This window comes from Esox lucius, chromosome 11, assembly GCF_011004845.1.
Source record: "Esox lucius isolate fEsoLuc1 chromosome 11, fEsoLuc1.pri, whole genome shotgun sequence".
Classification (NCBI taxonomy): domain Eukaryota; kingdom Metazoa; phylum Chordata; class Actinopteri; order Esociformes; family Esocidae; genus Esox; species Esox lucius.
This window is the reverse complement of record NC_047579.1, coordinates 12,978,473-12,995,102: the sequence shown is the minus strand read 5'-3', so window position 1 is coordinate 12,995,102 and position 16,630 is coordinate 12,978,473. Positions and strand designations below refer to the sequence as shown.

At 38.0% G+C, this 16,630-nt stretch overlaps 1 protein-coding gene across 1 annotated transcript in view; it reads right to left on the bottom strand.

The window, feature by feature from the left end:
- The window catches only part of LOC117595278 (NLR family CARD domain-containing protein 3-like), a 495,319-nt gene that overhangs the window by 14,009 nt on the left and 464,680 nt on the right, over positions 1–16,630 (bottom strand). The window contains exons 7-8 of the mRNA XM_034295445.1: positions 7,472–9,257; positions 4,936–5,109 (exon numbers count right to left, since the gene is read on the bottom strand). Coding sequence (XP_034151336.1) covers positions 4,936–5,109; positions 7,472–9,257 — 1,960 coding nt within the window. The remainder of the gene's footprint in view (positions 1–4,935; positions 5,110–7,471; positions 9,258–16,630) is intronic.

Here is a 16,630-nt window from a genome sequence, read left to right as displayed (position 1 = left end):
AGTCTTTTACAGTGCTGTGAAGGAATTTTGGCCCAATCATCTTTGCAGAATTGTTGTAATTCAGCCACATTCGAGGTTTTTTGAGCATGAACTGCCTTTTTAAGGTCATGCCACAGCATCTCAATAAGATTCAGTTCAGAACTAGGCCACTCCAAAGTATTCATTTTTTTTTTCTTCAGCCATTCAGAGATGGACTTGCTGGTGTGTTTTGGATCATTGTCCTGCTGCAGAACCCAAGTTCGCTTCAGCTTGAGGACACGAACAGATGCCTGGACATTCTCCCTTAGGATTTTTTGGTAGACAGCAGAATTCATGGTTCCATTTATCACAGCAAGTCTTCCAGGTCCTGAAGCAGCAAAACAGGCCCAGACCATCACACTACCACCATATTTTACTGTTGGGTATGACGTTTTTTGTCTGAAATGAGGTGTTACTTTTACGCCAGATGTAATGGGAAACACGCCTTCCAAAAAGTTAAGCTTTTGTCTCTTCGGTCTACAGCACAGGTCACTAACTAGCGGACCACGGTCCGGATCCGGACCTATAACTCGTCCCATACGGACCCGGACCAAAACAAAAGATTATGAATTGAAACCTGACGGGGCGCTTCTATTTTAATATGCGCAGCTTTTGTAGTCTTTACGGTTGTGGTTTAGTGGATGAGGAAACGCACAGACCAATTGCATGTGAGTCAAGCCATCCCACGTGATACTACTCAATAAAGTCTTTGCATTCCGGGCGATAAACATTGGGACTCTACGGTTTAGATGTGAGTTAGAGACAAGTTACACAGGAAAAGAAAGACGGATTAAAAAGAAAATGATACATGTAGAAAACAAAGGGAGCCAAAGAGACGAGCGAGACAGAGAAAGGGTAACAGTTAGAGAAAAATAAGGAACAAATGTCACAAAAACAAAAGTGGACAGTGAAAACAGAGCATTTAATCCAGAATGGACAGACTCATTTCTGTTCATACTTCCCAATGGGAGCACTAAACCAGTGTGTTTCATATGTGCAGAAACCGTGGCACTTATTAAAAGTGTTTTGAACAAACATACCCACTCAAATCTGAATTGAGATCACAGGTAAATAAGTAGTCTCAGAGCCCCAATATGACCAGTCCACCAGGATCCAGAGCCACACATTCACTGCCCAACAACGCGCTCTTGAGTGTTCCCTCAGACTTTCTTGGATTTTGGGTCAACACAAAAAGCCATTTACAGATGGGGGGGGGGGGTTGTCAAAGAATGCATGAGTGCAGTAGCTGAAAACACTACTTGAGGGAAAACAAAAAAAATTGCTTTGTGATAAAATAAAGCAAATTCCCATGTCAGCATCATCTGCCACAAAGAAAAGTGAAATTTTAACTCAGGATGTGCTAACCCAGCTAGATGAAGCCATGCATAAGGCACCATGTGTAGGCTTAGCTGTGGATGAGTCCACTGACCTATGTGACAATGCTCAGCTGTTAGTGTATGCCAGGTTTTTCAACACAGACCAGAAAACATTCTGTGAAGACATGTTAGGTGTCACTCCCCTTCAGACCAGTACACGAGGAGAGGATATCTACCTGGCCATTAAGGAGATGTTAACAAAAAGAGGAATAGAGCCAAAACAGGTGGTTTCAATAACCACAGATGGAGCCCCTTCTATGATAGGGAAAGAAAAAGGAGCTGTACCAAGACTGAAAGGGGACAATCCTGAGCTTTTATCTTACCATTGCATCGTTCATCAATCTGTCCTCTGTGCCTCCCTGTCAGATGAACATGCTGAGGCGATGAATACAATGATGAAAATGATACATTTTCTCAGGGCATCCTCTTCCTACCAGCATCGCATGCTTAGGGAATTCCTCAGAGAAGTTGATGCCAATGCTGATGATCTTTTGCTGCACAACAATGTGAGATGGCTCAGCAAAGGCAGGGTGCTAGAGCGCTTTTGGTCCATCAGGAAGGAATTAGCATCTTTTTTGGCAGAGCTAAGCAGTCAGAAAGCAACCCAGTTTTCTCTCTTTTTAGAAAATGAGAAATGGATGGATAATGTGGCCTTTTTGGTTGATATCACGTCACATCTGAATGAGCTGAATTTGAGGCTACAGGGCAAGCACAATTCAGTTTGTGAACTGATGACAGCTGTTCGCTCCTTTCAGAGGAAACTTGAAGTGTTCCAGGAAGACCTGCAGGGAGAATGTGTACACTTCCCAGCAGTGCAGGAACAGGTTCAGGGACAGAGAGACTTGATTTTATTGATAAGCTGATTGTAAACTTCAGCAACCGTTTTGACAACTTCAGCTTTGGAGAGCATCTCACCATGTTCATTCAGAAACCATTTCTGATCACAGATGTCAGGAGGTTCTCAAGGGAAGTCACACAGCACTTTAAATGGGTAAATGATGGGCCTCTCCAGATGCAATTGGTTGATCTCCAAGCAGATGTGGCCCTAAAAGAGCAGTTTGTAAGAACAGACCCTTCCACTTTCTGGCTCTAAATGGTCCCTGAGACTGCTTTCCCAGGTCTGAGGAAAGTAGCCCTATACATCTTGACCATGTTTGGCTCCACATACAACTGCGAGGCATCTTTCTCCATAATGAACATAATAAAAACTAAATATCGTTCCAGGCTCACCAATGAGCACCTTCACATATGTATGAGAATGGCCCTCACTCCATTCAAGCCCAGATTTGAAATCCTGGCAAGACAGGCTAAAGCTCAATTCTCTCACTGAGCAAAAACATTGAGGAGTGGGATATGAGGGGAAGAAAGTAATACTGAAACTGTTCAATTGTTAAGATCTTTTGAGATTTATTATTTGTAAAATTGGTTGAGACTGTTGAGTCAAGATGTGAAACAGAAAAGGGGAAATTCTTAGTTTTCCTCCCTTTATATTATTTTTCTGAAGTTAAGCACTTTTTTTGAAAATGCACAATTTTCACATTTTATTTATTTTCTCTTATTTTGAAATGCCGCCCTAGTTTTATTTAGTTAATGAGAGAACATTATACATATCTACAGTCATACATATATGTTCCGTTCTATGTTACGTGACAATAAATATTGTCAACAAGTTTATGAATTGTACTGAATTAATTTGATTTGAAAGTCAGTTATTGGTTAGATTCAGATGTTGATACAACTACAAGGCTACTTTAATATATATAATACTAAATTGTTAGACATTAAGATCTTCCGGACCTTTGCTTCAAAACATTTTCTCTAACTGGACTTTTTTTACATTTAGTTGAATACCCCTGGTCTACAGAGTATTTTCCCAAAGTCTTGGGGATCATCAATATGTTTTCTGGCAAAAATGAGACAAGCCTTAATGGTTGGTGGTTTTTGTCTTTGAACTCTGCCATGCAGGCCATTTTTGCCCAGTCTCTTTCTTATGGTGGAGTCATGAATACTGACCTTAACTGAGGCAAGTGAAGTCTGCTGCTCTTTTGATGTTGTTGTCGGGTCTATTGTGACCTCTTGGATGAGTCCTTGCCGCGCTCTTGGGGTAATTTTGGTCCCAAAGCTTTAGAAATGTCTCTATAACCTTTTCCAAACTGATAGATCTCCAATACTTTCTTTCTCATTGGTTCCTGAATTTCTTGGCATGATGTCTAGCTTTTGAGGATCTGTTGGTCTACTTCACTTTGTCAGGCAGGTCCTATTTCAGTGATTTCTTGATTGAGAAAAGGTGTGGCAGTAATCAGGCCTGGGTGTGGCTAGAGAAATCGAACTGTGATAAACCACAGTTATGTTTTAACAGGGGGTGCAAACACTTTTTCACACAGGGCCATGTAGGTTTGGATTTTGTTTTCCCTTAATAATAACAACCTTCATTTCAAAACTGCATTTTGTGTTTACTTGTGTTATCTTGGACAAATATTTACATTTGTTTGACGATCTGAAACATTTCAGTGTGACAAACATGCAAAAAAATAAGAAATCTGGAAGGGGCAAACACTTTTTCACACCACTGTATAGAGGAATTACATACTATTCTAAAACATGAATTGGAATAGGGCAACCACCCTGGAGTAGATTGTACTATAGCGCCTTAGTTCGGTATGAGGAGGAGACAAGTTGTGTTGATGTTTAGAGGCAATTTGACACAGTGCCCACTTTAGGCCCCTCAAAATGAGGCCTTTGCTATATGTTGTATTGTTTTGAATAATTTTTAAGACAATATTTAAACTTTGTCAAATTTGTCATAAGGACCAGAATCTGATTAAATTAAAACCCATGTTTGTGTCACAAAAAAAAACATTAATGGGTGATGACTAAAATTCACATGAAAAAAAAGGCACTCAGGGAAATAAGGTTTAACAGTAACATACTGTAAATCTTACATACAGTAAGTCTACTGTTTAATTACAGTTTTTTGCTGGCAACCCAGCTTCCAGAACTTTACTGTTTATTGAAATAATTTCTGTATTTCCCAAAATACTCGCATCCAAATTGTTTCAGAATTTTGTCAGGGGGAGCTGAGTCTACGAAGTGGGTCTGCCACACCCCCAGCACCCCTAGTTCTTAAGACATCTAATACAGTAAGCTACTGTATGATTACAGTAATTTGCTGGCAACCCAGCTGCCTGTTATTTACTGTATATTCAAATATTTATAGTAAGTTACTAACTTACCCAAATACAGTAACATTCTGTCAAAAGGGACATAAAACCCATAGCCACATGAAGATGTTTTGATCAGGATTGCTGGTCGGCTCGTGACAAATTAGTTTCAGAATATCATCATGGAGTGCTTAGGGTAAAACAGTGGTTCTGCCATACCCCCTGCACACTTACTTCCTATGATATCTAGTATACAGTAAGTTACTGCATAATTACAGTATTTTGATGGCAACCCAGCTGCCTGTAGTTTACTGTAATTTTTCAGGCAATGCTTTACATTGCATGTCAAATTAACAAGAAAATAAACTACTATTACTCACCTCAGAGTCTCCAGTCTACATTGTGGGTCCTTCAGCAGAGCAGAGAGCTTCTCCACTCCCGTATCCTTCAGGTCATTGTTACTCACATCCAGCTCTTTCAGGTGTGAGGGGTTTGACTTTAGAGCTGAGACCAGAGAAGCACAGCCTTCCTCAGTGATTCCACAACCTGACAGTCTGAAGAGAGAATATCATGATGTCACAAACAGAACAATAGTTAAGAATTAGAACAGCACATAAATTACATTATTGTCATGTGAACTTTACTTAATGGCATTTGTGACGGTAATTTTATCGATCAGAACTCTTTTAGAAGGAAGTACAGAGACAAAATTATCTGGGCACTATTAACAGTCTTTATTAACAATTATTTGCAAATAAGAGAGACGCGTCAACCACTTACACACACATAATCGTCTGAGGAGTCTCTGACATCATTTCAACAGTATTTATTACATAGAAAAAGGGGTGTGGTAAGATGCTGCACATCTGTCTCATGTCAATCAAACACCTTTGTTCTATCACACAAGACAATTGCTATCTTCCCCCACCTTATCCTTCCTGCCATAATGTTTACTGTTGTGTTTACCTAAGCTTCACACAAAGGACAGCTCTCCTTCCCGCCATAAGTAACTTTTTCAATTCTAAGAGTTCTTACAGCATCTGGACAGACAATAGATGCCCCCTACGCAAATACCAGCTCCCCCACATTCCTGGGGAACAAATGACTGACACCCTTCTTCTAGGCAGAAGGACATGGCCCAAATACCTGTTAATCCTCTACTGATACTATACAGACGTGTGTATATCAGCCAAATGGAAAGACAGACATTTCTCAACTGTCCCTTAGTTCAGAATTACCACAACACATACTTTGCCATTAAGTAACTGACATGACCTTTAAACGACAGGAATGTAACCTATATAGACAAGAAACCAGGCAAGCCTAGTTCAGCCGGCCCGCACTAGAAAGTGTTGCCATGTTGAAACCCGAACCCGGGTCACCCGCGTGAAAGGCTGTGTTGTTAACCATTACACCACAGAGCTGTACATTTACCAGGTGTCACTATAGCCTCTTGTCTCTATCCGGAACAAATCTTCATTTGCCACTGGCCATTTTAATAGTTAATTGGCCATTCATGAATGACATTAATACTAACGTTTCTTACCAAGTTTACCTCCGCCACAAACAGCATCCATGTATGGCGTTTGCCACTGGCCATTTTAACAGCGTATTAGCCTATAATAAACTTCACCGGTATCTACTAATTTACTGGAATAGTCATAAGAATTGAGTAATTGCTAGCGAGTCTACCAAAGCTATTTAATTTCATGGCATAACTATGTATTTTTTAACTATCAATAAAGGCGACCATAACAAACTTTTCATCAAGTGAAAAGATGAGAGAATCGTGGAATCTATGAAAAATAATTAATAAATGTTGTTGCTCTCAATAGATTTGAACTTAGGTCTTCCACATGTGAGGCACTGTCTTTAACCACTACTCCACAAAATTACACATTTCAGCAGTTGCTAGACTCCATTGAAGATGGTGTTAAACTGACTAATTTTACTTCCACCATATGAACTGTATTGCTTTTGCCACTGGTCGTTTTAACAGCTTATTATCCAGTAATAGGCTTACTAGTATCTAATAACTTCCTAGGAATTATCATAAGAATTGAGCAATTGCTAGTAAGACTGAAGATGAACTTTTCCATGCCAGAAACAGTCGCAATATAACCGTATACCGTTTCAGTTAAGGCTTAATATAATGTAACTACTGTATGTTGTAGACAGCAGATGTGTTTGTCAATCCTGACCCAAAACGCATGCACGGATGTGTACCTCGGCAACACATTTAGATATAACATTCAGATTTAACATTTAAAATTTAGATATAAATTTAACATTTAGATTTAACATTTCGATTTAGATATAACATTTAGATAAAAATTTAACATTTAGATTTAGAAATAACATTTAGATTTAACATATCACATTTAGATATATATTTAACATTTCGATTAAGATATAACATTTCGATTTAACATTTAACATTTAGATAATATATATATATAATTTCTGTCTCAAATGTGAGGAAAATGCACTAAATGTGAGGAAAGTGAGCTAAATGTTGAAAATGTATCAGCAAAAAAATTGTAACCGAACTTTTACATTCGGCACCCAATAGTAAAGTGTTTTATTTCAGACTTACTATAATGTAGATACTAACGGTTTTAGGCAGCAAAGTTCGTGTCTATATGGAATAATTCATAATGCAGGCTGCGAGGAGATAAGAACTCTGGACCATAGTTCACAAGACCATTCTCCAACCACAACATTATTTAACAAGGGGTACTTAGTAAGTCAGTCACTCAGTCAGTCACTCAGTAAGAGACATTCGCTCTTCTTGGCCGGCTCCGCTTACACAGTCCCGCAAAAATCTACAGTGTTTCAATGTTAGTAAATATACTGTAGATGTAAAAAGAGGGTTTGTGTTGGGGGGGGGGCGGTAATTTGCATGACAGTACTTACTGAGCAGTTCTGCAGGTTTTGATCACTGGCAACAACCCCAGAAGACCTTCCTCTGATGTGGAGTATTTCTTCAGGTCAAACACATCAATCTCCTCTTCTGAAGTCAGTAACACAAAGACCAGAGCTGACCACTGTGCAGGTGACAGTTCTTCTCTGGAGAGACGTCCTGAACTCAGGTATCTTTGGATCTCCTCCACTAGAGAATGGTCATTCAGTTCATTCAGACAGTGGAACAGATTGATGCACCTCTCTGAAGAGGGATTCTTCCTGATCTTCTTCTTGATGTACTTGAATGTGTCTTCATGGCTCTGTGAGCTGCTTCTGGTCTTTGTCAGTAGACCTCGTAAATGCTTCTGATTTGACTCCAGTGAGAGACCCAGAAGGAAGCGAAGGAAAAGGTCCAGGTGTCCAGTCTTACTCTGGAAGGCTTTATCCACAGCAGTCTTGTGCAAATATATTTCAGGTACTTTCCAGGGCAGATGTGTTATAATGGTTGATTGTTGTTCATCTATTAGATTCCTATTGTTGTTGTTGAATGAGAGAAACACATAGAGAGCAGCTAGAAACTCCTGAATGCTAAGATGGACAAAGCAAAATACCTTCTCATGGCGCACAGGCTCTGTTCTAAAGATCTGTGTACAGACTCCTGAGTACACTGATGCCTCATTGATATCAATGCCACACTCTTTCAGGTCTTCTTCATAGAAGATCAGATTGCCTTTCTGTAGCTGTTGAAAAGCTAGTTTTCCAAGTGTTAGAATGCTCTCTTTATTCAAGTGTGCATCTGTCTTTTTTTTGGCATCATACTTTACATTCCTGTGTGTGGACTGAAACACAAGGAAGTGTGAGTACATGTCTGTTAGGGTCTTGGGCAGCTCTCCTTTATCATCTGTAGTCAACATGTACTCAAGGATTGTAGCAACGATCCAACAGAAGACTGGTATGTGACACATGATGTGGAGGCTCCTTGATGTCTTTATGTGTGAGATGATTCTGCTGGCCAGGTCCTCATCACTGAATCTCTTCCTGAAGTACTCCTCTTTCTGTGGGTCATTGAACCCTCTCACCTCTGACACCAGGTCAACACACTTGGAAGGGATCTCATTGGCTGCTGCAGGTCTGGTAGTTATCCAGAGGAGAGCAGAGGGAAGCAGATTTCCCTTGATGAGGTTTGTCAGCAGCACATCCACTGAGGTTGACTCTGTGACATCATAACAGCTCTTGTTGTTCTGGAAGTCAAGGGGCAGTCGGCACTCATCCAGACCATCAAAGATGAACACAACTTTGTATTTGTTGTAGTTAAAGATTCTTGCTTTATTGGTTTCAATAAAAAAATTATTGATGAGTTGAATCAAACTGAGATTTTCCCTTTTCATCAAATTCAGCTCCCTAAAAGGGAGGGGAAATACAAATTGGACATCCTGATTGGCTTTTCCTTCAGCCCAGTCCAGAATGAACTTCTGGACAGAAACAGTTTTTCCAATTCCAGCAACTCCCTTTGTCATCACAGTTCTGATAGATTTGTCCTTTCCAGGTGTGGGTTTGAAGATGTCATTACATTTGATTGCTGTCTCTGGTCTTGTTTGTTTCCTGGTTGTTGTCTCAATCTGTCTCACCTCATGTTCATTATTGACTCCTCCACTTCCACCCTCTGTGATGTAGAGCTCTGTGTAGATCTTATTGAGAAGTGTTGGGTTCCCTTGTTTAGCGATACCCTCAAATAAGCACTGACACTTCTTCTTCAGGTTAGATTTGAGATCATGTTGGCAAATCACAGCAAACTCATCTGAAATAAATAACTCAGATTATATTAATTATTTCTCTATAAATGCTTACAGTGTATTATCATTCAATAAATAACACAGAGAATATGAATGTTCCTTTAAAGAATGACAGTATTGTAATATATCCGTCTCTTCACTTTGTTCTATGTTAAGTTCTTCAACACAGAAGAGGTTGTTATACGTTGTCTCAATGTCACTATAATATCATTTGGATCATTAAAGTAAAGTCAGACAACTCTTACTTTTCTCCAGCGTTTCAGCAAGATCCTTCGGGTTCATGTTCCTCAGGACATGCTGTGTGATCTTCAGAGCCCCCTTTTTGGCTCTGAGAAGGTCAGACTCTGATCTCTCCTGTTGATCTCTGAGGACAAAAAGTGACATTACATCTACACTTCCAGAGTTTGTACAGACTCACACTCAGTTGTGTGCTTCCAATTGTAGGACTAACAACTTGTTTTTCAAATAAAAAAATAAATAAATGCTACTATTCAGATTCCAACATTGACAATTACAAAAAAATATTTGTAAAGAAGGCATTGGTAGTCATCCTCAAATCTCAATAGGATTTTTGAAAATATATTATTTCTAACAAAAACAGATTACAGGTACATTGTTTCTCCATGAGTGTGATACTCAAAGCCGACATTAGATTCAATGCTACATTTAAAATTTAGTTTAACTATAAAAGCGCAAACACAAAAAATAACAATTATATCATACATATAGTTTGCTTAGCTTGGTGTTTCATATAGTATGTTGTATGTAATGTTTATGTGGTTCCTGAGCCTTTGTTTAGTTTTCTTGCTCTCTGTCAACTAACTGACTACTAGACAGGCTGGTGAGAACAACAGTAAAGTGAGAGCGGGTTGATCAACTATTAGAGTAAGTGTCTCCCTCTGCTGGCCGAGACAAGACCAACACCTCTTGTAAATTATTAAGAATATACAGCACTTCAAGTTCTCCCACATTATTTGTTGACCACACAGGAAACCCAAAACAGGCTTGGGACCTATAAATGAACATTACAAATGCCCATAATGTTGAATACGTATTAATAACACAAAACAACTATTTTGACTTTTGTGGGTTTATTACTATAATGCATTATGCTCCATTTGTCCTAGCTTCATTGAATGCATCTTAATAAATATGGTAACATACTTTTTGTTATTAATCCTCATCTTAAGACTCATCCATGTTATAAGTGGAAGTACCTTAGTAGGACCAAATGTTTCCATATTTATAAGGGTAGACTTTCATAGTAAAAGTTTTATAAAACAGGAAAAGTCATTATGGATAATAAAAACAACAAAGAGATGTAAAAAACATTAAAATGTTATCTTTCCAGTGTTTATATTAGGATTTCTTTAATGTCATCTTCATACATGTTTTTGTTAAATGTATGTACACTGTAAATATTTTGTTTGCCTGTAATGTCTTTTTCGTTAAATGTTGAAACCAGGAAGATTAGCTGTTGTTGTGGCAATCAGATAATGGAAACAAAATTAACAAATAAGAAACAATGTTGAAAATCACTGACCCATGAGTTTGTATTACCTTTGATCAGTAGAGAAGTCTCCCTCTCTGAATTGTATAGGTTGATGCATAGACCAGTCACTCTTCATGGACACACAGCTGGGTACAGGAGAGATTGGTCCCTTTATATGGTCCCTGGAAATGATACTGTAAAATACAAAACAGCAGAGTGTTTTAATTCATAGTGGACTTTCTTAGTAATGATTGTTATATTTGGACACAGTGAGTGTTTGTCTCTTTCTGGACCTTATAATCAATAATGTATATGGTGGACTTAAGAGTGATTAGTGTGTTTGAACTGTCTTTTGTAAATGTTACAATAAGGTCATATTGATTGTGTAATTGAGGATGTAATTATTATTGAAAAACATGTACACAAATAATTATTACACATATGAAAAGTGTAAGTTAACAATATAAATATTATACTAAATCCCCAGCACTGATGTAATACATATTTAGAAAATTTTGTTTAACAATTTAATGATTATACTAAAACACCCATAGCATAAAAACAAACCTGGATTTAAACATTAGTAAACAGATACAACAGTACCTAGAACATATCAAAACCCAGGTTCTCTCTCTTTCTCACCCTGAATCTCCTGTTTTGAATGTCAAAGGTGGATCCATAGACCGGTCACTCTTCATGGACACACAACTGGGTACAGGGGAGGCTGGTCTCTTCTGCTGTTTTACCCTTCAACACAACAGAGGGAAATATTCGGTCACTTTTCTACTCTGACCTCAGATGTGGAAACCCATTCTCAAACCAAATGATTATTATTTCACCTCTTAGCTGTGGTGTCATTTTCACAAAAGATTCTGATTTTAGAGGCAGAGCCCTCAACCTCCCTCTCCCCAGAGAGACTCATTTTAGAGGCAGTCTCCTCTTCTCTCTCTATCTGATTAGACCTGTAAGCACATAATGGAGAGAAACACAATTCCTGGATAAAGACTCAAAGACTAGAAGTCACAATGTCTGGATCAAATACAAACTGAAGAATAACAAGCATTACTATCACCAAATACCACTAAATTACAAACACGGAATTACATTATGCTTTAACTTTTACATAGATTTTACTGAAAACAAATCAACACATTTGAGAACATGGATTGACTAGTTACATTAAGTTAAAACAACTTACTCTAACACTGATAATGACTTACTCCAAATGATCACTCTCTCTGGTTTGTTCTTTGATGAATCATTATGAAACAATTTGTCTTACCCTTTTCAGTTCAAAAATTGAAAAATGTATTTTACACTTCTATGTCAAATCAAAATGGATCCTGTGCAGGAATTTTACTTTCAGTTTCAGCTGTGCTAACTGACCTGCCTCCAAACATGTATTACATAAGTCAACAGTAGGAGGAGATAGCAGACATTTGATGTCAATACGGTACCTGTTTTAGTAACCTTGGTTTGGTCATGTTTGTGACATGTAAATTTTAGTGTAATGGAGATAAAACCGAAGCGGTATTGTTGGTGCTGTACATTATAAGTTGTTACTAATTGGCAACATCAAGTATATAAAAATCAACCCATCTTCCTTTTGCGTACATATAACACAGGTTCACACTTCACAATTTCGTGCTATTTATACGCTGAAGTCCTTTTTTGCGTGCAGTTAAGACGCAATCTCCTCCCATTAATAATTATGGTGAATACATTTGTTTCATTGACACGCACCAACTTAAACATATTTGACGTCACCATCATCGAGGCTCGGATTTCCCGAAGATTTAGTTTTTTCCTGAAAGAACGTCGAAGGGTAAAACTTACATTTCGAACAATATTGTTGCATTCTGTTAATTTATATGTAAATATTTTGATATTGTTTATAGATGGAAATGTATCCTGGGGAATTGTTCAATATCTACACTTGTCATGACTACGTTATCGTTACAATATTTTCTTTTTTAGTAAAATAGCAAAGCGGTTCTTTGGTTTGCGAACGCTGCTATCTAGTTTTGCTTTGGTACATAATTTCACTTTTTGAAACTTTTATGTGTTTGTATTTATTCGTTTTCATATAATTTATTAGATTTACATTGGATTTTAAGCATAACACCAATGTCCTGGTCAACATTTTAGTGAAAAAGGGCTTGTTTTGATTATTTTGCTGTTACTTTTATACAGTAACACAGACAACCATTCAGCATTGTGGTAATGTGGTATGTGGTAATGGAAAAATAACGGAAGCTGTTGAAAGTTGTTGATCATTTTATCTGTTTCCTCTTAGGTTTTTGCTGCCAATACCCAGTCAAACATAAAGATAAAAGAACCACAAAATCGAAGTACTCCCAAATACAAACTGGAAGATGAAAGGTAGGTGTTGCACACTTGGACACCAAGGAAGTTTCAGGCGTGCATGGTTTGAAATTATTTCTTTAATTCTTGCCTGGAAATGATAATAATAATTCATATTTTATTGGGCTACAGTGCTTTCACTAACAGGTAAATTGCAATTTCCATTTTTTTTTTCATTTAACTCACAAAACTGATAACTACTAGCAGATATTTCACATACACATATAGCCTTTATCATGGAGCTAATCATTTTAATGTTTTATCATGTTTCAGAGATACACAATCAATCAATCAAATCAATCAAAATTTATAAAATTTTATACACCAGGACTATCTCCTTGATTGTGAAGGTTTGTTAGGTTTGTTGTTTTTTATAACTAGTTAAACACATGGCAATGATGTATCTGAATTGTTTTTCTTTGCAGAAAGCCAGGCTGCTGTGTCTGTGGAAGATGTTTTGATGTTTGCTACTGGGCTGTCTTCACTTCCCCCATCTGGCTTGGAACCACCGCCACAAATAGAATTCCTCTGCCTCTGCATTCCCAATATCAAATACATGTTCAAACTCCTTGAGATGACCACTTCTAGACTCGTAAACCTTGTTTAAGTCACAAATGGACTTTGGAATTCAAAATAGTCCAGGATTTGGCTGTTTCTAAGCTATATGATGGATGACCCCTAGAGTTAAAGGATTAGTTCACCTTAAAATGAAAATGTCCTAATAATTTACTCACCCCAATGCCATCCAAGATATCCATGTTTTTCTTTCCTCAGTGGAAGAGAAATTACGTTTTTTGAGGAAAACATGTCTGGATGTTTCTTCGAATAGTGGACTTCAATGGACTCCAACGTTTTGCAGTCCAAATCAATGCAGTTCCAAAGGTCTTTGAAGAGCTTCGACGGGCTGTGCACTACCCCAGCTGAAGAAGAGGGTCTTATCTAGCGACACGATCGGTCATTTTCTAAAAAATGTTTTTTTGATGGCATTGGGGTGAGTAAATTATTAGGACATTTTCCTTTTGAGGTGAACTAGTCCTGAAAAAGTTGTTAAAGATGCACTTTAAAGTGCAGTTGTTTAAGTTGTTTCTATGTTACAGTATAACATGTATACTGTGTGTATGTATATGTTTATATATATCAGTTATGTTATATATGTTCTATATTATGAATATAGTGTTCATGTTCACTTTGTGAATCGCTGTTTTAGATAAAGATACAAGAACTTTTGTTTTCTATACTACAAAGTGTAATAAATCCTTGTTACTATTTGATTAATTTACTTCACACTTAGAAACAATTTAATATTTATATAAAATTGAATGCACTTATACACTGAATTGTGTTCAGACAGGCAGCAATATTTCACCACTAAAGAAAAAAACTCCCTTTTTGATCATTTCATAGATGAGCCATTTCTTTTAGTTTCATGTACAGTTCTGATGCAGACTCCCAGTTCTCAGGCTTCTGTAACTGATTGTGTTCCATGGCAGAGTCCAGGTACTCCTGCATGTTTGGGTCCCCACAAGCAGTCATTGACAGGCTAGCCTCAGGAAGGGCATCCAGTTCAGCCTGTTCAATTAGAAATCTGCAGTCTCTGCAGTAGTAGAGTTCATGGGGCACTCCTCCTGGACATGCTGCTGTTCTGGAAAGGCGAATCCTGTGACTGTTCCACAGTTTCACACACTCATCCAGGTCCTTCTGAAGAACGTCACCGAAGCAATACCTCAATAGGCACTGATGCTCATGGCTCCCGTTGAAGTATCCAGCATCTCTAAGGTCTGCAAATAACTCCATCCAGAACTGAGACCTATAGAAATGGATAAAATGTTCAGTTATACTTTCAAGTATATACACATGTTTGAATAATAAAATCAAAGTTTAGTTGAACAACTGCTTTTCCTGACTGGAAAAACTATTCTACACGCAACAATTGCAAATACAGAGTGCCCCTTGATTTCTTTGCATATAATTACTCTATCCACCTTCCTTGACATTTCCTACAATACTTTCACCGCGGGGTGTAGAATAGTTTTTTTTTTATAGGCCAATATGTATTTCATATCCATTGAGTTGCATTGTGGCCAAAGGAATGGGTGGAGTAAAACACCAGCAACAATTGCAAATACAGAGTGCCGCTTGATTTCTTTGCATATAATCATTCTATAGAGTCTCCTGAACATTTCCTGCAATACATTCACCGCGGCGTATAGAACAGTTTTTTTTTTATAGGCCAATATATATTTCATATCCATTGAGTTACATTGTGGCCAATAGGATCTAGGATGGGTGGAGTAAAACACCAGCAACAATTGCAAATACATAGTGCCCCTTGATTTCTTTGCATATAATTATTGTATAGAGTCTCCTGAACATTTCCTAGAGTACATTTTTACAATATACACTAAGCAAAGTGTCAAAATAGATACATTTAATATTATTAAAACTCAATTTTGAAGGCAAAATCCGAAAACCGGAAGTCTTATTGTTGCTACGGAATCTCTAATGTTGCCTGCATGACGCTAATACCAGCTATCACCCGCTTTCACCTCATCACTTCTGGTATGTGGTACATTCCCTTTCCGTGAAGAATCTGTCATTTGTAAATTTGTTTCGGGACTGGTAAGTGTTTTGCGTCTTGTTAATTTGTTTTCTAAAATGTTAATTGGTTTTGTCCTTGGTAAAAGTGTTTAGCCCATGCATTTGTGTTTTATGGTAGTTAAAATGTTTTCCAAAATGTAATTTTATCTCGAGCTTTGTAAAAGTGTTTCATTCTTTGTAATGTTGCTTTGCACTTCTCGGCCCCCAGGCGCTAGTTGCAATATTCAATGCAGTTGAAAATCAGAAAGAACATGATGTGGACTGGATCTCAGCCATGACCTACAGCCCACATGTACAAGAAATAGCTGCCAATACCCAGTCAAACATAAAGATAACCCAGAAAGAGATACTGAAGGTGCAACTGCAAGACACCGCCATTTCCTATGTAATCCAGCTGAAAAAGAGTAGTTGAGTAGAATGAGATTATATCACATGGTATGCAATAGTGATATATTAAAAGGGTGAAACCTGTGAAATGCACTTAAAACTATTTACTTGTCGTTTTCAGGTGGTAGTCGAGGCCTTTAATAAGAGGACACAGTGTGTGAGGCCTTTAATAAGAGAACTCACTGTTTTGTGGTAAGACTTGGTGTGAAGGAATAAACCTGAACTTCTATACACTACAAGCACCGTCCCAGTCTGAGTGGGGGAACAGGCAGGTTTAGAGGTGTAGGGAAGTTCAGGGTCTTTTTGTATTTGTTTACTTTGATTTGACATTGCCCATTGCCCTACTCCTAACCCTGCTACCTGCTGCCCTCTTTCCTTGGTGTTTATGTTATCGTTTGTGTCATTTTCATTCATTCATACATTCATTAAATCCCTAAGACATTGGGTTAAGCCTACAAGCCTGGTTGTCCGACCTCATTTTTAGCACACACTACCCCACGTTTTGGCCACTTCACAGGGAGTTGATGAGCGGCAGGG